The following is a 26,043-nucleotide window of genomic DNA, read 5'->3' as shown; positions in this document are numbered from 1 at the left end:
ATATATTAAAAAAAATCATGATATGGGCATCCTAAGTATATGTTAAACTGTTTCCTCAGTTAAACTGCCAAAAATTATAATTGAAAGGACTTTAGGAGTTACATATAATGACTGCTGCTATACAATGCACCACATATGCAATGTAATGCTTTGTAGTGTACATACTTTGTATGTTAACAACAGCCTGCCCAGGGACTGCAGGTGGAAATTAGCACAAGTGCTACAACCTGGTACAATGCATCTCTCCTTTCTGAGGTTAATGTATATTGTACACTGCCCCTGTTCAAATAAATAAATAAATGAAATGAAATGAAATAATGTCAGACTGCATAAACAATGTGTGCTTAGGTTATTTCCTGTTATACATTAAAGTGTATTTGGTACAGTAACAGAAGACTCTTTTAGAATTAGAACTTGGCTGATTACCAACTTTCCTGTTAAAAAGAGTGAGAGCGAGAAAGAGCTCCTTCTGGCAAAATCATTCTAAGTCAGCAAAATATCATCATTTTTATAGAGCTGCCAATTCCAGTTTTTGCCCAGGTATTGATATAAAGCTTTATGTGTTCCATTTCTGGCTGAGAAAAATCCATGATAATATTATCTTGGAACCATTACCACTTTTTTTAAAGTTATTTTGGGGCTTTTTGTTTTAGAGACAGGACAGTGAATATAGTCAGAAACCGTGGAGAAAGAGAGTGGGGAATGACATGTGGCAAAAGGAGCCACATAGTGGATATTAAAATCACAACTACCTCTTAACATTGTATCCAAAATAAGATTTTTTTGTGAGTGTGGTGCATCACAATCTTCTTATTAGTCACTTGAACTGAACTGAGTGTTGAGGCAGTGTGGGGAGGTAGAAAGCTAAGCTTGCCTATGAAGCATGAAGACTTTGTTTGGATGCATCATTAGTTGAAACACTAACAACCCTAGAGAGAGTCTTGATGCTTTGCAATTATCTGCCCACCAGTCGCCAGGAAAGAGGTTTCTCCAGGGAGAGAGAGAGAGAGAGAGAGAGAGAGAGAGAGAAGGACAGAGATATAAACCTGCACCAACACTAACAAACATGTTTCAGCGACAGAGTGTTAGTGCAATCGGAATACTTCCCCTGCGGTTACCTGCCACGTTGTTTAATTTTGGATCACTTACTTTGTAATATCACATGCTTGCACCTTTTTTTTCATGATGCACTGTGCTATACTAAGGTTTTCTTCTAAGCACAAGAATACTAGATTTTTTTTTTCATTTCACTGTTAAGCTCCCAGATGAGCTTAGTTACAACTAAAAGACTACCAGTAAATTCAAAGGCCATAATGTTTGCAGGGACTTTAAAGCAGCCTCATGGGGGCATTCTAGTGTACCAAGATGCATTCAATAAGTGAGGTTTTTCATCTGCTTTTTGTCAACATAACGAAGAGCACGGTCTCTTTACCTGCTCTTTGTAAAGTGTCTTGAGAAAACATTTGTTATGAGATTATGCTGTGCAAATAATTGATTGATTAATTGATTGTTTGACTACAGTACACACATACAAACAGAAAAACATTAAGTTGTGATTTGTTTACTAAACTAAAGCAATTGTTGCTTCAGATTCAAAACGTTTAGACAATGTGGTATGTTTTCTTAGCTTTAGCCTCATACAAGCTCAAGTGTATTTATTTACCATTTAATAGTATTACCCGATACAATGACACCTAAATCTATCCTCTTGTACTTATCATAACTTAACATATAGAATGATAAATTAAGATGATGGTAAATAGTCAATCAGTAATAACTAATTGATTCATTCAAATTCACACTACTCTGAAACAGCAGCCCGAAGACAGATCATGTAAGAATTATAATATTTTGCAAGAGTTTAGTGAAGTTCTGAGTTATCTATCTACATCAGTCAACAGTCATCAGTCAATAACAGGGCAGCTGTGGTACAGTCGTCTCTAAGGTGGAAGATTGATGGGTTCAATCCTCAGCTGCTGCAGCAACATGTTTGATGTGTCCTTGGGCAAGACAATACAGATGTGTCATATAAATACCTATGAATGGGATCTGATGCTCTCACTACATAGCAATCAGAGTATGAATGAGTTGGTATGACATGCGGTCTAAAAGTACTACGACGAGAAAAGCACTATACAAGCTCAAGTCCATTTAGCTTTCAACATTAATGCTACCCAAAATACCGCACCACAACTTAACACAACATATTACATTCAAAAGACTTAATCTGTCAATGCATCATAAAACACAGCAAAAGTCCCAGGAACCCACCATAGATTGATGGACTATTTTGTTTCCTATTTCTGGTTCGAAATATAATAGTGGCAAATAGATGTAAATAAAATCAAGTGGATTAAATTGGTCAATAGTTTTGGCTGGGATGACTCGTAAACTGATGGCTGTTAGTAGTACTCTAAACCCTATTTAGTATTTCACCTGGCTTTTGTAAACCTTTTTTCATCCATTCATACCAGTTAGGAACAAATACTAGCCAGTCATCACTTAGTCACCACTGTATGTATATATATGAGTGTGTGTGTGTGTGTGTGTGTGTGTGTGTGTGTGTGTGTGTGTGTGTGTGTGTGTGTGTGTGTTTTAACATTTATAATTTTAGCCAACACACAATGTTGGTAGTCAGATCTGCCTTCTGGATCAGACAGCACTTTGAGTTGTCCGAAGATTCGATCAGTGCTATACAAGCTCATGTCATTTACCATTTAAGAAGTTGCCATATCATGAACTAAGGTTAGAATAAAATATGTTGTTAAAAAACTGCTAAATCATCATAAAAGCCTGTTTTTCAGTTGAACGTTTTTATTCTTGAATGTCAGTTACTGAACTAACTTGAATGAATACTGCCACCTGGGGGCATTACGAGTTATTCCTTTTCAAACAGGCACAGACCAATATGCTAGGTGGCCACCTGATATTACCTTGGTGGTGCATTTATGTGAAACTTCTTCTGATTGAACTTTGGGATATACCTTTAAGTTTGCGACCAGATTTTGGTAAAACAAAGAAAATCCAGTATTCTCAGCTGTACTTATCAGTTTATTACCATCATGGTAAACACTGTTTATGCACAGACCCTAGAACAGTTTATTGTATAGTAATAGCTCCTTTATGTGACATTCTATGCATGCACAGAAAACAGCGCTATGGTCTGTGTCGTTACCCCAACCATCAGTCTCAACTTCCACCCATGCCTGCCACAATTATTTTCATTCAAAAAACATGGGCCTGCAGGAGCAGTCCTCACATCAGCGGGTCGCAAGAAAGACACTGCATGAATTTCTTATGAAGTGTGACATACCAGATAAGCCTTGGCTGCTTGAAGCATGCTACTTTGAAGTTTTCTCTTCTGCCAATCTGCCTTTAGTAAGAACGCTTTATTAACATGATGAAATCAAATCTTCTGTGGGCAATTAACTCAGAAAGCTCCATAAATTTGGCCATATTTTCTGATAACATACACTAATTCAGTTCATCCTGATCATGTTTCTCTGTTGCTTGAATTCATGTGAAAAAATTTTTTTGTGTGCACCAAGAAAGATTGTTATGCATTTCAAAGAGATGTGTGTGCTTGTTAGCCAAGGTATTCCTGCATGCTTCTGAGATGTATTGACTGTATCTGGGTCACACTGCTGCCTTTGGCATAATACTGCAATAAAATACAATGTAAGCATTTCTCATATTTCAACCACAAAACATCTATATATAGATTTACAGTCAGTCAGAGTTTGTATCTCTGTTTGAATATGTCATACACAATATTTATGGCAGACTGTACAGTTAAGTCTTTTGACCCTTTAAAGAGCCACTGAACATGTGGGAACAATAAATAATTTATCATTTTTCTTACATTTTTAAATTCTATAAACTTAAACTGGGTGGAGGTTAAAGGTACAGTATGTAGAATTGCAAGCTAATGTTTAAATTAAACTTAAATAAAAAATGGACTAAACCCATGTCATATGTTTTTAGTTGGGCACTTTTTATAGCTATACTATAGTATTTTATAGTTGCAACAGGACGTGTCTTGTAGGCAGCCGCCATGATAGACACATGTTGATCGCTCTCAAGGAAACACCGCATGTTGAGTCAAAAATGGCTGTATGAGCTAGCACTAGCTGCTACTAAGAGCTGCCATTCTGTTGCTGTATGTACTGCTTTGAGATAAAACATGCGTAAACTACACTAGAGAACATTGTCAGTGCACATATTGTCTTTCTCAGGTCGTTTTTGCCCGTTCATATAGATTAAACAGTTTGTTCATTATAACTCCCATGATATACATCATCTTTTGTAGTTGTTATGATTGAGAGCCCCCTAGTGTCAGACTTTACATAATGTATGTTTAAGTGCTGTATCTACATCATGCTAACATGGACGGCTGGCCAGCTCCTCCCTTTGTGTATAAAGGCTGTTCAGGTGAGGGTTTATTTAAAAGAAGAATAAAATACCTGCACACACTGCTTATGAATTTCACATTAGCATTTTAAATCATGGTTTTTTTGTGTAAATTTACATGCAATATGACGCTACGAGCTAACTTAAGAGCTCTACCATTAGCCTGCTAACACAATAAAATAGCTGGAGTGGTTTTGGTTTCTTGCTGGAGCTCGAGGGCGACATCTACTGGATCAAAAAGTGGCACATTCAGCCTTTAGTATAACAATCTGTCTTTGCCTTTGCTCTTGACAGACAGCTACAATATTAGTACTGTAGTAGTAGCAAGCAGAAACAGACCTGAGTTAATATAAATTCTGGCATTTGAGGATTTAGGGAAACAACTAAAAGTAAATCCTAAAGTTTTGTTTGAATTATGAAGGGTTCATATTGTGCTTTTCCAACCTTCCTCGCCTAAGTCTAAAAGGTGATTGAGCGTTTTATGTTCTCTACAAGTGTGTGTGTGTTTAAGGCTCTGGGTCTTTCCTGCCTAAATGTTGCACCTGTATCCACCACACAACAGAGCTCATTAGATGCTCCTCAGGAAGGAGAACAAGCTCCTTATGAGAGGGAGAAGAATCCCTGCCATACTGTGCTTTGATATCATATTTACTGAGTTTTTTTTGTATTCTGTGCAGATGCATCCCTTTTATGTTAAAAGTCAAAGCAGTTTCTGACTACTTCCTGGCTCTCCATGACATATGGTAGCTGTTTGTTATATTTGAATCTATCTGTTTGTCTGTTGGTGAAGATGTGTGCAATTCAGTGCACTCAGATACAATGACGATAAAACCAGCTCCTGTATTGTTTTCCTCACATTCATTTCCGTTGCCATGGTCACATGTGAGGCTGCTGCAGTGAGCTGCATGAGAGAGGCGCCCTCCTTCTCTTTCTCCCTGCAGCTGCCACTGTTGCTGTACTCGCTGGCACATGGTTGTTGAATTGAGTTAAAGACTGTCATAATTCCACATCCTATCCTTGCTGAGGTTCAATACAACAACAGGTTTTATTTTCTCTCAGTGCATCTTTCCATGCAGACTGTTGCATGTTTCATCATTCGTATCCCTTGATATCTATCTCTGAGGTTTTAGCCTCCCACTTGTACTAAAAGTGAATAAAATGGTTGCAATTTTGTAATACCTGGATCAAGGGGGGCGAGGGAAATGTTTTTTCACCATAAAACTTATAGTTTCATGAATCCTCAATGAAAAATTCACTTTCAGATTCATGAAACAACAACTATTAAAACAATTGTTTCTTTTTCGAACCCTACCTTAAATAAATGTGGTTATTACTCTGCTCACACTAGGGTTTATTTTACGCTCTTTTCTAAACTTGGCAGGTGTTCTTTACAAAGATCGCTTTAAATGATTCCCCACAAAGGGGTAATAATTGTATTCCCAGTCAGCATAAGGAACATTAGCATAATTTCTTGAGTTATTTCTCACACTAACTCACAGTGGGAAGAAATCAAAGGATAATGTTTGGTTTGGCTCCAGGCATAATACATAATAGTGAGTCTTACCTGATACTTATGTTCTTACACATGTACTTAATACAAATATCAGTAGATTTGTAATCATGATTTAAACATTTATGTGGCACATTAACTCAACAGGTATAGCTGACTTTGGTAAAAAAAAAAAAACAAAAAAAAAAACATTTTTTGCACGTGATTCCAAAAACAAACACATTTTTTTTTCTTCTAAAACTAGCATGATTTTGAGTAGCATGATTCAAGTAGCATCCTCTGTTCTCCATATTCACCCACCCCCTCCCCTCTGTGCTCCCTCAAAAGCCCCGCCCCTCACTTACATGCACTTAGCACCATTGGTCCAGAAGTGGATTTTAGCTGGGCTTGTGTATGTATGGGGTAGAGAGGCTTGATAGGTTTATAAAATGTGGCATAAAATGAGTGCCGACATTGGTCGAAGTTTTTACAACCACTAGAGGTGACAGATTTTTTTTGTTACTTTTTCAGAGCACATGAATTATTAACAACTGTCAGGACCTGAAGACAATTTCAACCAAAATCTTAAAAAGTGTATCTGGAGAAAATTACCTACCCTGCCTTTAAAAAGCCGTTTTTTGTTTTGTTGTTGTTTTTTCCTCGAGGCGACTAAAAAAAAAAAGCAGGATTACAATTAGATACTAGTGGGAGGATCATGAAAACATCAGGCTGTCAGACAAAAATCATCTTGGACCTCAAAGTGTCAAAATATTTTCCTGTTTGCTTTTGAACAATGCTATGTGCTTGGCTTTATGCATCCCTTGCACTTGTGTGTGTGTGTGTGTGTGTGTGTGTGTTTCTGTTTGTTGCCTGATCTTTGCCTCAGCAGTGGAGCAGTGACTGGGAGCTTCCTCATAGGCTGAGCAGGACAGTGACAGATGGGCCTGCAGGTCTACAGAGGACTCAGCTGTGTTCACATTTACAACTGCTTGCATTGAATGCTGTCTGATTGGCTGGATTTTGAGCTTTCCGCCTGCATGAGTAATTCTGTGTGTTGGTGTGTGAAAAAACATGACAAATATGTTATGTTCATCTGTTTGTGCAAACAGTTTGTTTATCATTAACCTTTTATGTCACTATAAGTCTGTAAATCAGGACATGTATAAAGATTATTCCCAAAGATAAACACTATTCAATTGAATCTTAACCAAAAAAGCACAAAGTGTTTGTAAATGTTATTAATCTAAGATCTTAGATTAGCTGCACAGGGAGCAATGGTTACACCCTGCCTCTCAGCGAGGAGGTTCCTGGTTCAAATCCCTGTCACACAAGGCATTAGTTTGCATGTTGTCACTGTGCAGGCTTGTGCTCTTTCCTTTTACTCTGGCTTCCTCCCACAGTCCAAGGACTTGCTTGTTAGGTTAACTGCAGACTCTAGAATTGGCTGTGAGGTGTGAATGAGAGTGTGGCTGCTTGTCTGCCGCTGGATGTGTGATTGACTTTTGAACATTCCAGGTTGTACTCCGTCAAAATGGATGGATGGTCTTTATTGTCATTTATTTCCCCCAGACAATAAGGAAACTATGATTTGTCATGTGAGATATGCAGCATTTTTACTGTCAGGCTGATGCATGAAGGAAGTGACACCGCAGCAGCACAAATGTCTTGAACTTTCCATTTGCTCCTCTTTTTCAGTCTTTTCTTGTCTTACGACTACTACAACCCTTTTATTTTCATCCATTTGCTCCAAGGTAAGAAGTTTATGGATTTGAGCTTATCTAGCACCTTTTATTTGACCAACTGAGCCACAGCCTGGGCGGCTGTGGCTCAGTTGGTAGAGTCGTCGCCCCTCAATCGGAAGGTTGAGGGTTCGATCCCCAGCTCCTGCGAGCAACATGTCCGATGTGTCCTTGGGCAAGACACTTAACCCCAAATTGCTCCCCCTGCTGCGTCTGGGGCGTATGAATGTGGCGTGAATGGTTAGATACTGGATGGGCCACATATCCAGCCCATCAGTGTGAATGGGTGCGAATGGGTAGGTGTGCTCTGTGGTGTAAAAGCGCTTTGAGTAGTCGGAAGACTAGAAAAGCGCTATACAAGCTCAAGTACATTTACATTTACATTTTAGTACTCAAAGCATTTTTTACACATTCACACACTGATCCCAGAGGTTGCTATATTAAGTAAGCGTCAGAAGTAACTAATCCCATTTATACACATTAATATGGTACAGGAGTGTCTTAGGGATACGTGTCTTGCACAAGGACACATCAGATGTGGTGGCAGATGCTGGGGGTTGAACCCCCAACCTTGCAGTTAAGAGACGACCGACTCCACTAACCATACGGTACGTTGTGATATTCATTGAATTGGGATAATGACCATGTCCTTCAGAGAATTCAGTGAAACAGCTGTTCTTTATTGTAAAAAGCAACAGAAGCATAGTAAGGATCCTACTTCAGATGCTTCAATTCAGGTCCACAGACATCCAAGAAATCTATTCAAATATGTAAATCCCAGAGCTATGGCTAAGGTGGTAGGTCTTTCAGCTGTCATCACAGCTTTGCAGCCAAATTGATTCTGTAACAGCTGCATGCATTCTGAAAGCAGCACATGACGATATATTGCTGTCTTGATGTTTTGAGCACAGTCCTGTGAGCCACAGGTGCATCTAGTTACTAACAAATCAATTAATTTGAATACTTTACGGTAAAAAGAAAGGAGGGTTTTTTTAATGTAACAATGTATTCTTTGCACTATAGAAAATGTGTCGATATTTTTTGTCTCTTTGTCTGAATCATTCCTGATTTCTTAAAAATAGATTCCAGTTAAAACTTTTTTTTTTTCTGTTTTATTAGTCATACAGATTGTCATACAATATATTTCCAATCATTGACACAATGACAGTCTAAAGATCTAAGCACAGTCCCTTTTCTATTTTACATAAAAAAAGAAAAGCATACTGTAAATGCTTTCTGTTAAGATATCATGAATATCCATAAGCGTCCATTGATTTGCTCATACAGCTCTCAGTCTTGCAACTCTTAATCTGAAATTTAAGGTCCCATATTCTTCTTTTTCTGGTTTTATATTCCCTTTAGTGTGTTTTCCGGGTGTCTTGTGCATGTTTAAGCACGTCTATTTGCCGAAATTCAAAGTCAATGAAAATGCCCCCCCCCCCTGTTAAAAATGTGTGTTGTGACATCACAAGACAAAGACGTCACTGATCCAAGCTTATTGGCTCATTGCAGCAAGCACAAGCTCCCCTCGGACTGACTGTAGCATTCCCCATATTGGTTACATGGTAAAAGGGGCGGGACAGATCCAAAAACAAAGTCGAACGACTGACCAATTACGAGAGAAAAGATCGGCAGACCAGTCAGATCAGACTAGGCATACTTGGGGACCTTCCTTTTTTTTTTTTTTTCCTCTTTCTAGGGGATTCTGAGTGTTACAAATACAGGCAGATGAGAGAGCCTGCATGGAGCAGCAGCACATGAAAACAGACACTTTTTTCAAGCATTAGTGATCGTGAACGTACTTTAGTAGACACATTAATGAGATATATGAACCCCAAAAGGGCATAATATGGGACCTTTAAAACATGCATCATCACAAATCTTGTATGTTTTTGCATGAAGCCAGCACATTAATTTGGCCTACTTACTATCCAAATGGGGGTTGATGATGGAGTGACACAGTAATGGCAACCATTACTCAAAGCTGTCATCCTGTACCCAGCTGACTCCACACACCCTCTACATCTCCATCTCTGTTTGCCTATTCCTCTTTATCTGTCCCTCTGTCTCCTCTGACAGCCTTCTCTTATGGATTTCAGCATGCCAGTAAAGCAGATAAGTGTGCGTCTGGTGTTGGAGAATATACAGAGAGAGTGTGTGAGGTATAAAATAGGAAGATGCTTTTATTGATCCATATGGGAGGGGAAAGAAATATAACTTCAGAGGTAACTGTGGTTGGTGTTCAGCATAATTCATCTATTCAGAAATATCACAAGTGGTGATAAAAGCATCATTAAGGATTGCACCCAGTACATAACCAAGAGTATCAGAAAATGAACACATGCATACAGTTGCTATTAGATATAGTTGTGCTAATAAATAAAGGAAGGATTGTTAATAAAGTGGGTCGACTCTCTAAGTACTTGCACTTGCAGTGGGCACATGATCTCAGTTTGCTCTAATCTGAGAGTTCCTGGAATCTTGTCTTTTGAAAAAAGTGAACCAATAATGTAACACTCTGTAGAGATGTTGGTTCACATTAGCAGTTTAAAGAATGTGTGAAGTGGTTTAATAATCATGAATAACCTGAGATAATGTTGCCATGGGGATCTCCAGTCTAGCTCAATTTGTAAAGCCGGCCACCATGTATACAGTGCTCAAGCAGCCCACACGAGGTACAAACCCCAGATCCTCTCTTCACCATCTTGTCCCCATGGTTCTTGTCTCTCTTCAGCTCTCATATCCATTAAGGCAGGGGCCAGAATACTCCCAACTAAAAAGATCATTTTGTAATTTTGTCTAACAAGATGATGGGCGGCTGCCTACTAAGGGTCCACACCATAGACTGTTTCTATTATCTTCTATACGGTCCACACTAACACTGGTTATGTCTTTCCTTCAGCTTGTTTTTATTGGGTCATATTGTGTCAAACTGTGACGAGTCTGTAGTTTGAGGTCAGGGATTAAATTCATTTCCCAGCTAGTTTCAGCTCACAGGACTTGATGTTACAGTTTTTATCAATTGCTGAAACACTAAACCCTGTTGTCTGAACCAAATGCTCCATTGCCTGGACTGATTGAATCAGTCACGCCTTTGGCAAAACCATAAGCACGTCTCACCTGTTTAGACACAACTTGCCAACACATTGTCATTGTGATTCACCTGTGTTGCATAATGGTGAGCACAGGTGGCAAAAGTCAAACACAAGTAAAGCACAGTTGTCACTTTTTTGAACACAACAACTCAAAATGGATCACACTTGTGGCTAAAGACCCGAGGGAGCATGAATAAGGCAGTTCACTACAATGGACAGAAATCTGAGAGGGGGAGTTCATGTGAGAGGTGGTCAGCAAAGACAAAGACAAGTCATATCTGATGAAATCACAGCTACTGCGATAGATAGATCGATAGGTATGTTGATTGATTGATTGACTGAACTGTTTTGAGGTGAAAGTTTGGTTTGGGTTTTGTGTTCACAGTTTAGAGAAAAGTGGAGCAACTTTCAAGAATTGTGTCTTAGCAATCGGGAGAAAAACTGTAATATCCCTAGTCATCAGCACTTCCTGGATTTAGGTGGGGTGAGGGAAGAGGGGAGAAAGGAAGATGAAGAGTGGATGAAGTAAAGGAAGATGGAATGATGTGAAAGAAAAGGGAAGAGGTAAAGGAAGAGGGGAGTAAATGAAAGAGAGGGGAGAAGGGGAAAGGAGGTGAAGGAAGAGAGGAGGAGGTGAGGGTATAATGTAGTGCAGAAAATAAAGAACTAGTGGACATGTTTGTTGTCTTAAGTAGGTTATTGTGGTGGGCTACAGCTCCTGCAAGCAACATGTCGGATGTGTCCTGAAGACACTTAACCCCAAGTCCCTGCTGCTTTGACAGCGACGTGTGAATGTGTACGAATAGGAATAAATAATACTGAAGACTTTATGTTGCAGCCTTTTCCATCAGTGTGTGAATGGGTCGGTGTGACTTGTGGTGTAAAAGCACTGTGAATCGTCAGAAGACTGTCAAAAAGTCCATTCACCATTCACTTCAGAGCTAATTGATGTTGCACCAAACTGTTTTGCCTTTATTTTTTATTTTACTAAGACGCAGTACGACACTGTTTACGTAAGAAGTAACTAAAAAGACAGAAAATACTTTTGTAGGTATATCTTCAAACCATTTTGACATGCCCACGCCTACTGAAACGTGTGGCTATCAGTAATCAGTCCTCCATGCTTATATAGAATTAGAGGGATCCCTTCCTAAAATGTTAACACACAACATCGAGGTTAAAATACGAAGCCCTCCTTTTATGACAAATTATATTCCACTATGTAACTCAGGCGAAGCATTTATCTTCAGAAGTTGCATTTTGTTGGGTTGATTTACTAGAAAATATTTAGTTTTCCTTCATATAAATTGCATTCTGAAGATGTCATTAAAAAAAAATCTTTAAAAGGTTGTGATTAGTTAAGTTGTGGGATGTTTTTGCATGGTGCGATAGCTGTGTATTTCATCCTCAATCGTTTACATTAGAACGTCATGGAGACGAGTCTCACTCAATAAGGGCGAGAGCATTTTATCAACTGTTTCAGATTAAGATAAAGAAAGGAATTATATGAAATGAAAGTACTGAAGGATGAACAGAGTACTCCCACAGTGTGATGAAATAACCAACACTTGCCTTACATGTTACTTGCTCGCAGCCTTCTTTCATTCCTCTCTGATGAAATATGGGCTGAATGGAGGATAGAGAGCTTCAGCCCCTGTCAGTGGTCCAGACACATCTGACGTCGCAGCTCCGTCCCTCCCCCCTTCTCATGGCTCTCTTTTCATTCTGTAATTTTCTCTGCGATTCTCCTGAATTAGTTTAATGTAGCACTACATGTTTCACTTTTATGTCCAGTTTACACACACACACATTTACACACGCAGAGGGAGCTGTCAGACCTTGCTAACATGTCCCTCTAATCTATCTCTCTCTCCCCTACATACATGAGCTCACACATCCCTACACACACCCACTGTCTCTCCACCCCCCTTCTCTCTCTCTCTCTCTCTCTCACACACTCACACACACACAGTCTGTAGTCACTGCAGCAGGGAGCGGAGGGAGTCTCCACAGAGAGCAGCTCATTGCGTGCAGCCGAGCTGTCATGAGCCGGTCAGCTGGAGTCGGCACCACCGGGGAGGAGGAGGAGGCCGGGTAGGAGAGAGAGAAAGAGGGAGAAAAAGGCTTTGTTCTAATTAAATGTCTCTCGCTCTCCGTCTTCATCATGCTGTACTTCCAGCTGGTGATCATGGCCGGGACTGTCATGCTTGCCTACTACTTCGAGTACACCGACACCTTCAGCGTGCACGTGCAGGGCTTTTTCTGCTACGACACCGCCTACACCAAACCTTACCTGGGACCAGAGGAGAGCAGCGCCGTCCCACCCATCCTGCTCTACGCTGTAGTGGCTGGGCTGCCCACGCTGCTGGTGAGTACACTTCACATTTTTAAACTTCACCAGTCAGACCTGCAGGTTCATTGATGATCCATTTCAAACTGTATTTCCTGTTATACAATTCTCTATTAATAGAAGCTTGTATAATTCTGGGTTTGCTTCTTCTTTTGACTATAATCATTTTGCAGTTTCTGTTTTACCAACTCAGCATGTGACTTAATCAATGAGTCAATTGACAAATTGCCTACAATTTAAACAGTTGAATAATTATTTTACTATTTGTCAATCAAAACAGTGACATCTTGGAGATGATGCCCCTCCATGGTTTGTTTCTATGTTTAATTATAAATTGGCAACTTTGATGTTTTTAGTTGCCCAGAAGTGGACATTTACATTACTTATCTCAACATTTTGACAAAAAACTTCTGCCTTTAGGTAAAGAAGCAAAAAAGGATAACCATACTGTACTCTCAAAAGTATGACCCAAAGAATAACTTTTTAAAATGGTTTGTTCATGACAAAATCAGAAATGGCAAGATTTGAAAATGAAAGATTGCATATTCAGGCTGCCTTCCCAGAATTTAGTGGACGTCATTAATTATGAAATCTTTGATCAGAGCTCTCCTACAGGCACCAATTTGAAAGGATGAATGTTTACTCAGAAGACAGCTTTCACCTGGCAGGGTTTGATCTTTGCTCCATCCTGTCATATCCGAAAATGATCTGATTGTGAAGGCATTCCGACGCTTTTAGGACATGAATTAGTTTAGCAGATTAGATCAAATTATTTGTACCGCCTTTATGTCTTTTAAGAACAGCTCCCTGCAAATAAGTATTCATCACTTTAGATAGTCATCAGCAGCTATCTTACTGGAGGACTGGTTCTTGTTACAGAGGGCTTTTTTCGTCTTTGGTCGTGTGTTTGTGTGTCGGGGGATTTTTTTTTTTTGCCACATGGGGGCAGTGATACAAGTTGTAACAGAGCATTAACATGTTAGCGACATGTTTACATGGTAGATGTGTCACTATGCTGTTGAATGCACATACAGCCAACAGAGGTGCCAGTTTACATGGCACAGTGATGAATTTCAGCAGGATCACCCGTCTCCCTGGAGCCTTAGTGAGCTAAATCAGGTTCACAATACAAATATAGTTAAGGTATACTGTTCACTCTGGGAAACGATACTGGGTTCATGATACGATTCTCACAAGATTGATGTGACAAAATGAGACTGAGGACAAATTATAAAATGACTGAAAAAGATTCCTTAGTTTTTTTTCATGAAAACACCAATACACCTCGGGGCTGCAAACCCGCTTGTCATTGGGGTTTGGCCTCGGTGTCGATTAAATGCTGCATGATGTTGGTTGTGAGGTTTGTCTAGTCCCCCGTCTTCTTGCAATATTTGCACACAGTTTTTATCTCGCCTGTTATCCCCTCTTTCGGTTTCTGTCTTGGGGAAGCCATAATGCCTCCACACCTCTCATTTAAAAGACAGTGGTGCGTCCTCAATTTCAAGATCTTGATCTGCAGCTAATAACGCTCACGATATTATTGCCATTCTCTTTTCAGAGTACCGATGTGAACCTCGACTCCTTCAAATCGATTTTTAACCGCCTCACGACTCATCTTTACATCCCTAGGTATTTGTAACCAAGCAATCATCTCAGAGAATATTGATCTTCCGTGGTCCCATAATCTGAATCCTGTGGTTGATGCCTGAGCTTTGTTTCTCCAAATAACAGGACGAGATTCCTCATGATCTACACAGAACCTCCTTATCTCACCATAATAACTCCCTGGCCCCTGAATGAATGAAGCTTGTGTTATGTTTCACTGCTCCTTCATTAGCACTGCCAATTATGAGCTGATAGTGGGATAAACTTAGAAAGTGGAGCCAACAGAGATGCATTGGTCCTTGAATGTTAAGTACAATGGTTTCTGCTGCAGTAGCTGGTCTGGAGTTTACACACAGTGCTCTGGATGTAGGAATGTCTGTACGCCTCTGCATCTGTCTCAGCTGTTTGCCTGCATGTGGGCAATCACACATACACACACACACACACACACACACACACACACACACACACACACACACACAGCTTAAATCACTGTGAATAACTAAACACAGCTTTGGCATCCTGGTACATTGCACAGCACACAGTCTCAAAGCAGCAGATTTATTAGCATATGTTTTCTCCTTTACTGCCAGTAGTCTGTCTCGTTGATGAGAATCATCATCACACTACCTTTTGATGGACGTTCTCGTTCAGATTGTCTGTGTCCATTGTTTCAGATCAAGCATTGAATTTGAATAGACAAATGAAGTTTAAAAATGAAAGACTGTTTTATTTTGGCACATTATACAAGTTGATTGAGATTTCCAAACACATTAAGTTGGAGTGTAATTAAAGTTGCAATTCGGGATGCCTGGTGTTTGGTGCGCGTGCTCTATGCTCGGATCCAACCTGTGGCTCCTTTCCTGAGTGTATATTACTCATTCTCTCTCTCTCTCTCTCTCTCTCTCTCTCTCTCTCTCTCTCTCTCTCTGATTTCTGCACTGCCTTATTTGATTGAACCTCCACTTTTTTCTCTCACTGGTGCACAATATTTAAAAAAAATACCAGACTGCAGGGCACAGATAAAGTAATGGTCATAAACACCAGATAGAAGTACTTCAGCCTAAAGCCTATGCTTATTGGATTTGTTGAAAAAGAAAAAAGAAGAAAATCTCCTGACTTATCCTCTAAATGAGGACAAAATTTACATTAAAGCTACTTGTGAAAAAGAAGTTCAAAGTAAAAAAACATCTTGACTATAAATACATCTGATTGCACTCTACTTAAGGAAACAAACAAACATGAATATGAAATATGTCTTTTAGCATGTTTGATCTAATATGAAAAAAAAAGCTGCAAAACATTAAGCCAATTTTTTTGATTAATTTTGATTTTGTTTTGCTCTGACATACTACAACCAGTGAATCAAAAACTTGCCCTTAAAATGCCAATTAATGACATGCATCATTACAAACATTGTTCAGAAGTACACAAGCCAAGCCAGCCAATACAAGTGAGTTGAAAGAAGAGATTCAAAAGAGGCTGCTGTGTCTGCCTGACATCTCCAGGCAGTGAGTTCCATAACTGTGTGGCCAAACTGTGAAGCCTTGTTACCCTTTTGCAACCAGTTGAGTTTTAACAACCGGATGGACGATTTCAGGCAGCAGTCTGGCTTATTGGGGATTATTAGGTCACAGATATAGTGTGCTACCTGGCCATTTAAGGCTTTAAAAACAAGCATTAAGATCTTAAAATCAATTTAGCAACTCATAGCTGCAGTGAAAGGAAACACTTCTCTTTTTATGTGTTAAAAGCCTGGCAGCGGCATTCACAATTACAAGTATTTGCATAATGCTGCTGGCAGGCAGTGCATTTAGTAAAACTAAGCAGGAGCAAATACTTGACGGTAACAACTTTTCAGTATCTTGGTTGTTCTTGAAATATGTAATCCAAGGCATTAACGTTCCATTCCATTTTTTTTTTTTTTTGCTTAATAGAATCTGATACATTTGAACACATTTTGTCGACAGCAAGGTTTAGGAAAAAATGGCAATGAGGAAGGAACACGCTCTGCTCATTTTCATGCCTGCCAAAATATAACCTGCTCTCCTGGGGATTAAAGAAGAGAATGTATTATGAAAACGATCAACCTATAATATAACTCACAGGGGAGCTCACCTCCAGCGTGGCTCATTATGGCAAATTGCAAAATGCAATTTCCCCCCAGTGTTCAGTCGCTTCTATAACATACTAAATAAGAAAACAAACAACTACTCCACAGATGCCGTATAATCCACAGCATCCACCAAGTCAATTGCATAATGAGCCCCTGATGTCCATATAGTTTTTTAAAGTTCACTCTGTAGAACAAAAAAGTGATTACAGCACATTGACCCCTATGACTTTCATTGATGTTTTTTGGCTCTAAAAGTGGAAGTGCTATGAAGATGAAAACTGTTCAACATGTTTATAAAACACAACCAGTGACAGTACAGCTACTCTGGCCCAATTAGTTGTTTCCTTTTCTATTTCAGGGATGTTTCTTTTTTTTTTAACTAGTATTTATCATGATTTCCTCGATTAAAAAAGAACAGCGACCACATTTGGATGCACAGATTACCAAAACATAATTCATAATATGACATTTGTTTTATTTGTCCAGTAATCTCCTCAAACAATAATCATTGTCTTGTATACCCAACATGGTCTAAAATGTCTGAGGCTGTACAACTACATATGGACAGTTGTGTTAGAAAGAACTTTTGTTTGTATGTATTTTTGACTTCCTGTCTTTCACCTCTTTGTTAATAGTAATATCTTTTGATTTATTGAAGTGGTCTAAAATGAACATGCCAAACTTAACAGTTTGATTTCTGTTGAGCTCAGATCAGAAAATCTCTGTGGTGTATAAGATGTATTTATTCAGAGGAAGAGGTTCTTACTTTTTCACCCACAGAAACAGAATAAGGAGAGCTGAATACATATTTTGTCATGACTAAGTGTTTCAGGTCATTGATCAACATAAAGGAAACCACAAGCTGCAGTAAAAATAGACAGGCAGGTTGAAGATGGATCTGTAGAGCAGATTCAATTCAAGACTGAGTCATATGGCATGACAATGAACTGAAATGAAATCTTACATCTGTGGGTTTGTTCTTACCTAGAGGTAAAAGAGCGGTCACCTTATACATATATGTTTGCTCTGCTGTGCTGTTAAAGAAACAGATATAATTGGTCTGGGACAATGCTCTTCATAATGAGTTACCGTGATTGATTCAAAGACTATAGTGAGTTTAAAGATTACTCCCTGAATTAGCACAGCAGATACTTCCCTGTGTTCAAAGTACAATTCTGTGGAGCCTGATTTCGCTGTGGTTTACTTGATTACAGGACAGGTAGCTGAAATGTCTTGCTGATTTTCATCAGGTGCTTTTAGGAACAGCGTTTGTGAAGGATGACAAAATGAGAAAAAGATATGAGACCATGTCCTCTACACAGTTTTGGTGTATCAATTGTATTAATAGCTCTGTACCATATTAACATTTATGGAAATAAAATGTACACACGGCTGCACGGTGGTGCACCGTCAACTAACAAAGACAATAATGCAAGATAGAAGGCAGGAAGGTTCCTGGTTCGAATCCCATTCTGACCAAGCCTTTCTCTGTGGAGTTTATATCCCTCAGGTACTCCAGCCTACTCCAACAGTCCAAAAACATGTTCGTTAGGTTAATTGGTGATCCAAAATCGCCTCGCCTGGGAGTGTGACTATGATTGATTATCTGTCTCTAAATGTTAGCTCACATGTGATTGACCTCTTGCCCAATGACATCTGTGATTGCATCTCGCCAGAACTGGACAAGTGGAATAATAGATTATAACTGGATGGAAAATTTACAGAGATTCTGCAACATGTCCTTCAAGATCAGTTTTCCTCTGATCTTAGGTCATTCATGAGATGTGTGTCTGTGTCAAGGTTTGGTATGGAATTAACTTGAATTTAGTCACTAAAATTAAGGCATTTTAAATTTCACATTTGGAAACCACAGATGTTAACCTGAAGGGACTTATGCTCTACATAGTTTTCGGAATAAAAATTACAAAATTTGTGATCAATGACCTAGGAGACTTTGATGGATGCTTCACAAGGCATTATCTGAAATAAAACTTAAAGTAGATGGTCTCCTGTTGGGCTACCAGTATAGATGCAGGAGGCTTTTTGGTAGGTCTTTGCATGATGCATACCAAATATACCTGACAGTAGCCTCTATGCAGACCCCTTTTTGAAAATTTAAAGCACATTCAACAGACCCTTTCATTATAACAATCATTATGAATGGATGACATCACATATGGAAACATCACCATCTCTGATTAACTCTGTATTTATCATTCAGTCCACATATTTGGCTTTGCCAAATATTTCCGCATGCTGCTGGGGTTTAAAAAGAAATGACATTGAATGTGAGAAGGTGGTGAATAAGGCTTATCCGAGAGTCAAGAGAAATACACGCCAATCTAACCTCGGAATTATAGCAGTGCAGTTTGGATTATCTGAGTTATAACAACCCACTGAACCTCTTTGAGAAAACCAATGAAAGATCTCAGCCGGGCATAGGAGACTGTGGAAAAAATACTGACAGGTTACTCCATAAAATAACAATTTATAAAGTGAGTGTTTGGCCTGGTGACACCAAAACCAACATCAAGTGCATACATTTTTTTTTAATTAAGGTTATGAAAAAACAAGCCATTTAAGGAAGTTTCTTGTTGCAGGAGCACTTAGGACATCTCACAGTTAAGCCTGACCCATATTAGAAGATTTTTGATGACAAAAAAGGATCCCAGAGTCCAACATAACTTTAGAGTAATGAAAAATGACAGATGACTGACAGGGAAACATTTTGATAGGAGCTGAAATTTCACAAAGAAAGGAGTTAAACTATGAATATAGCTGTGGAGACAGTGAAAGACTTGCCATACAGCACAAACTGGAGGTGAGTAAAAATCTATGTTACGAAAATTGACTGATATGCTTCTTAAGTCAGCTCATTTCCTGATTGACTTTTGTTTTGTTCATGTTACAATTGGCAGAGTGTGTCATCAGCTGTCCTTGGGTTCCCCCCAACACAACAGCAAATCAGTCTGTAATTAATAAACATGATTAATATCTGTAATTAAGATGGTTCTGAGCAGGTTGAATCACTCACACCTCACACCACAGAAACATCTTGGATGATAGTCTTCAGAACCATTAAAGGTGCACTATAGTTTAGGTAGAGCAATGTGAAAGTTGGAGAAATGTACAGATTCTGTGGTATACTCATACATATTCATAAACAAACTGTCCTCTGAAAATGAGGTCGCTGTAATACTATTTGAAGACAACATGATACGCGAGAAGTTGTGGTTGACGGTCCGTAACAGTCAAAACTCTCCTGGTCACTTTTAGCTGCAAACAGAGTTCCAGGGACCAATGTTTTTCCTTTGAATCAATTTTGTGCATTTACTTCAGAAAATCTAGTATGAAATTGTTTCACTTCTCCAACTTTAAAATTTCCCTACCTGTCTAAATAGTGCACCTTTAACAAATAAGGAGTTTTCTTAGGTTTGTTGTAAGGGGGGAATCAGGCCCCAACAACGTCCAGATGACCTTGAATAGGTGCTGGTAGGGTAGTGGTTGGTGTGTCGCTTCTTTCCCGCATTTCATTCCCCTCTCTCTGTCTCTCTCTCTCTCTCTCTCTCTCTCTCTCTCTCTCTCCAGTTTGGGACTCTATCCAACTGTCCTGTCTCTAAGATAAAAGCATAAAAAGCCCCAAACTAACCTTAAAAAAAATGTCCATCCATTCAGCCATCATCTACCCTGTTGTGGGTCTCAGGGGGCCAGAGCTGATCTCAGCTGTCACTCGGCATGGGGTGAAGCCGACCCTGGACTGACCATCAGGCAGTGTAAAAGGATACTGACAATAATACTGCTTGTTTAGTCCCTTAGTCTTATAGTCTTATTGAAATGTCCGAGGACTGTTCAATGTTTGGAAATAATAATGATCAATCATCGGAACACGAGATTGGACGATGCATTGCTGGCTTTGTTTCACTTTAAACAATGGTAACAATTTCTGTTTGTTATTGAACTATATGGAAGAGAAATTGGGGCAAATGAGGGAAAAAAAAGCTTCTGACTTTCATCTCAGAATTTGAACTCTGAGAACAAAAAATGTAAAAAAAATCTTTTCAGTGGCCCTAATCCTCTTGATTCAAACTGCAACTTTTTTTTGGAACAAAATGTATTTTTGTTCTTGCATTGAAAATAATTAAATAAAAACAATGTTTGAAATAATTACATAATCTACTCATGGACAATTATGTGACTTGTCATAAAGTATGAATATTAAAAACAGTGACGTCACTTTAATCTTAAAATGAGATATATCATTTACATATGTTTTAAATGGTTAATGCATGAACGGGTGAACCAGTTATTTAGCCAGCATCTGCTCAGTAAAACACAGAAAACTGGACTTTATCCTGAATATTTTTTAAAGTGAGATAGAAACCCTCCACTGCACCTTTTAAAATCAGTACAATGAAGCGCAACGGACAAAAGGTAACAGAAAATATTTGGATGTGGCATCTGCAAGTTAATTTTTGCTACAACTAAAAGCCTTTCAGACAACAGGAAACGTACAGGTGGTGAAGATTTTAGATTAAAAACACAAGTTTTATTTAATTAAAAACAGACAAAAACATCATTCAAACCAAACTTTGGTGGCTCAATATTTATATTTCGTTTGTTTGTGATTTTTAGTTTGTTTAGGATTTATAAAGGGGTAAATTAAAGGGATATTTTTGTTGTAGACCTATTTAACGCAACGTAATGAAGGATAAAAGTTGGCTGTTTTAATCCTTTTCCCAAATGTTGTAAATAGAAATCTGACTCCTTTAAATAATTACCTTGAATCTCTCTGCACATTCTTTTGATGGGATGAGAGGAATGACTGAAGACATCTCTTTCAGGTTAACAGAGTTTATTAACCTGATGAATCAAGAACACAAGTTACAGAGTCTCTGGGTTCAACACTACGTGTCCCTGACGACAGACAGATGTCTGGGCAGTTTGCGAAGTCTGAACCCCGACTATCTTTCCCTGAACCCTTTTATACACTATAGGGTGAATACTCGAAGATTACTTTGATGCCTGTGCCCACTGTCAAATATAATCTGATTTCCTAAGGGTTTAATGTGAGACTATTTGGGCAAGAACGTCTTTAGTGTGGTTAACTGTTTGAGTGATAACTGTAAGAAGAGTAATTGTCAACGCTAATAAAGCCCTGGCTTTAGCATGACATGAAGGGTCCATCTAACTTCTAATATGGTCTGTGTCTATGTTTTAAAGTCTGCCTCTTGAAGTTTTCTTTTTTTTTTTTTTTGATGAACTGCATCTTAAGTCGCTCTGCTGCTTTCATCCCTCAGCTAATGTGTTGCTGCTGTCTTTGCTCTGCTGTTCATAGCTTTTTCCAAAATGACTGCCATGTATCACTTTAGACTGCAGAGGCCAGCAGTTACATCCAAGCCTCAAGAACTTCATTGTTTCCCCTATATCCCTGGAGTTTTTGCAGAAGTGTGTCCAAAGGCCTCTTCCATTGTGAAAATGTCAGGCACTGTCTCACCCTAGTGTTTAAACTTGTTGCTACTGCAAGCCCAATTCACTTTTTAATGGAGACATATTGAGACATCAAGCTTCATTCTGGAAGCCCTTTCTGGAGGCAAGAACACTGTCTAACAAAGACTCTCCCAAATATTGGTTCAATGTCAATGTCTTTTCCTGTTGGCTACACTCTGCCTTGCATTGCTGATGAAGATAAATAATGTCATGACATACACTGGTGTGAAATTAAATAAGCCAACGTCTTAAGAAGAGGGATAGAGATAGAGAAGGAGAGGAGTGAAAAAGTTCAGCACTGACCAGACAAGTGGTTTGGTAAATAAGCAGCACGGTCACCCTGGCCCTGTCATCGTGACTTCGCCAGTGGGGAAAAGCTCTACAGTGATGAAGATGGAGAGAGAGAGGGCAGGGAGGTAGTTAAGGGACTAAACAAGCAGCACATTGTCACTGTGGCCCTGTCAGCCTGTGTTATAGCCGATGAGAAAGTGGGACAAATGGCCTGTGGCTGTCACAGTACTGCTCAGGCTTTTTGGAGCTCAGGCGGTCCTTCAGCCACTACTTGCCGTTATTGATGAAATCACAAGCAATACACTTTAGCTTCACAAGTACATTTCCAAAATCAGTAAAGAATGCCAAGGGAGACTATGCACATTTTCAGAAATAATATTTTGGTGCATGGCCAAGTAAAGAAATATCTTTAGGTAACCATGGCAACTAATATGCATATCACTTCAGGAGACTATAGATGTTAAAGTGGTAAAAACAGATGTGTTGACTCTGTGGCGTATCAGTGTCTCCTAAAAGAATGCAGAACTCTACCAAACACATAAAACAGTAAATAACACTTCTTTTGTCCCTCTATCTACTTTAGTTTGGGAGTCTGTTTGCAAGGTCCAGTGATAGGCCTGGATGAGACTCTGTTAAATTGAGTGTGAATATGAGTGAGTGAATATTTGGAAAGTATTGTTACACAAGTTGAAAAAGTTACGTTTTATGTATTCAAAGTCATTCTTTTATAGTCATTATTTTTGTAACTTTTATAATCAATTCAGGTAACTCATTAGGAATAACATTGCCCCAGTCTTTATTGTTATTGTCAAAGTTACCGCATACAATGTTAAATAAACCAGTACATTGTGCTGATACAAATTATAACTTAAGTCTGATAGTTATGGCAGCCATTCAGTCCTTTAGCTAAGCACTATGGGGCCATCCACTGCAGCTGCTTTTTTCTCTTGCAAGGTTGAAGGGATGACCACCAGATGCCCTGCAAGATGGACCTTACACTGCCTGCCTCACCATTAGATTCCCCAGTGAATTCTGCCACCAGCGTATCCAACAGCCTAATGGCCTTGTCTGTCATACTGTTAAACAAGCAGATCACAGCATAAAAAAGGACTTGCACAAACTGACCAGTCAACTGTGAGAAGTATTTATTGTAAAAGCTTTAGATTTTCACCAGTCCAATGAAATCTTGGAGGCACTCAGTAGTAGGCAGCACTAGTTGCTCCATTGGCTGGAGACAGCATCACAAACTGAGCTTATACAGTATATTCCATCCATTCAAACTTGTCTCTCCTTTTACAGAAGTTTGGATGGCTTACATGTACCCAAAAACCAGCCACCAATGTCTGCAGCCACATGAGGCCAGTGGAGGAGATACACAATTTGACTTCATTGTGTTCATATAGATAAACTGCTGGGAAGGGTGTTCTATAGAACAAGGACTCCCAATTTGTAGATCATGTATTATTTGGGAAGAGTAGGGCTGCAGGTCTTTTTTGCTGTCTTGTAGACATCTCCTGGATTGCCTTTCAAGGATGCAGGCTTTGAAGCTGTACCCTGACCTCAGCTGTGAAGGACAGGGCAGTGGGCGGGAGGGGGGTTTGTAGCTGCAGTGATTGCTCTGTAAGTATGTGGAAGAGATGTAGGAGGGGAATCTGCAGCTGAAGTTGTTACAGAGTGAAGGGATGAGGCAGCACATGCTATATTGCAGACATGGGTTTAACATAAAAGGCTGTTAAAATCAACCACTTAAGCAGACAAATAAAACAATATTTTGTCTGATATTTACTTTTAAAAGCCTTTGTCTTAAGTGTCCCTGAAAAACTGCAAATATAAATACAGCTGCTGAGCGATAGCAGGCTGTTTACTGTTCTTTCATATGGCAACATGTTTTCATTACACTGCTAAGATGCTGAAGAGACTCAAAAATATTTCTCATGTAACTGGGGATCAGCTGTTAATCACTGAGATCCACAATTTCAAGACATTTCTGTATGTAAATCTTAGCTAAATCACATTTTCATCCGCCTGCCAGGCAGTAGCGTAGGCACCAGAATGACCTGGGCCTATTCATCTATCAAAGCTTCTGACTTGCCAAATATGTAAAAAAAAGGAAAAAAAGATAAATAAATAAAATCCATTGTATAAGACGCACTTTTGATTTCTATTTTTTTTATGTAAAAAGTGATCTTCTTCCTCTTTACCTGCTTCAAGTGTGACACAAAGCAACGGAAAATTCACTGCCATTCACTGTGTTTTGTAAACTGTGCTGGGAAACAATAGGTTTTACAAGGGTCTTTTCTCTGGTATGAGATGGTAATGGTGATCTCATATTTAAAATTGGTGATCTCAAATTTAAAATGTAACTTTTTTATTGTGCCTATTTTCTTAGGCCTACCCAGTCATCCATGTCTGCCTACGCCACTGCTGCCAGGTTTTTGGATTAAATGCAATTGGTCTCTCCTACCTGCACAATGCACAGCAATCTATTTGAAGTATTAACTACATTCAGACAGAAGCCAAATTAGTGGACGTAATGACACTTTGGGCAAGTGGTTGCATTTGCAGCTCAGGAGAGGACACTGAGACTCATTGTTTCTGTTAACGAAATCGTTTGTCAATACGTATTTGATCACCAAAGTGTGTTTCATCACTTTCACAAGTAGATTTGTTCTGCCTGTAATTTCTCACATGGATTGACCTGCAGGCCACCTTTTTAAAACCACACCTTGAAAACATATGATCTGCAGTCAATCCGATAAGATTTCGTTAAGTTGCAAGTGCAGGTCAAGAAGCATGTCATATTTGTGTCTAGACTTTGCTTTGCCAGTTTATCAGATGATCCAATGTTGAGTCTTTTTCAACAAGTTACCTCCACTTTAAGCTTCAGGTGGTTCCTCTTAAAGCCAAAGCTCAACCATACACAGAGAGGTACAGATAAGATCCTCTTACAACTAAAGACAAGTAATTGTTCTGCTTTGATCCACCAACAAAATATACTATAGTATTATTAAACATACGTCAAAGTGAGTGGAACTACAGTATGTGTCAGTTTCCTGCTGTGCTTTGCAGGGGAAATTCATTCAACTTCAAGTTTGTCACTTGGAAAATATTTTTACAAGCCAACTATTATTTAAGTGAACTTGTCGATCAACTGTCAGGACAAAAACAAAGCCAGGCCAGTGTAAGTTCAACAAACAAGTTGAACAAAACAGAAGCCATAGCTAAACATTTTGACCTCCGCAGAGCAGGTGGAAAGCCTTACTCAGATAATCAGATAAACACAGTTTTGAAGTCATCTTCTAAGCTATAGGAAATAAAATAAAGGGAGAAATGTGATCACACACCAGCAAACCGCTTAAACTAGACTAGATTACTTTGAGGTTTTTCAATGACATGACACTGAAATTGTACATTTCAAGAGCAATAAATTCTTCCTCATAGCCTCAAATATCTCAGGAGAA

General features: G+C 39.0%; 1 protein-coding gene across 2 annotated transcripts in view; it reads left to right on the top strand.

The window, feature by feature from the left end:
- plppr5b (phospholipid phosphatase related 5b) overlaps positions 1 to 26,043 on the top strand; it is a 104,932-nt gene that overhangs the window by 19,357 nt on the left and 59,532 nt on the right. The window contains exon 3 of one of the 2 annotated variants that reach the window (XM_079360800.1): positions 12,913 to 13,101. In XM_079360800.1, the coding sequence (XP_079216926.1) occupies positions 12,913 to 13,101 (189 nt within the window). Of the gene's footprint in view, positions 1 to 12,669; positions 13,102 to 26,043 lie in introns of those variants that run through there. The other variant, XM_079360801.1, reaches the window with a different exon arrangement.

The sequence above is a fragment of the Symphodus melops genome (assembly GCF_947650265.1).
Source record: "Symphodus melops genome assembly, chromosome: 14".
NCBI classification, from domain to species: Eukaryota; Metazoa; Chordata; class Actinopteri; order Labriformes; family Labridae; genus Symphodus; species Symphodus melops.
Note: the sequence above shows the minus strand (reverse complement) of the source record. Positions and strands in the feature narration are given on the sequence as shown.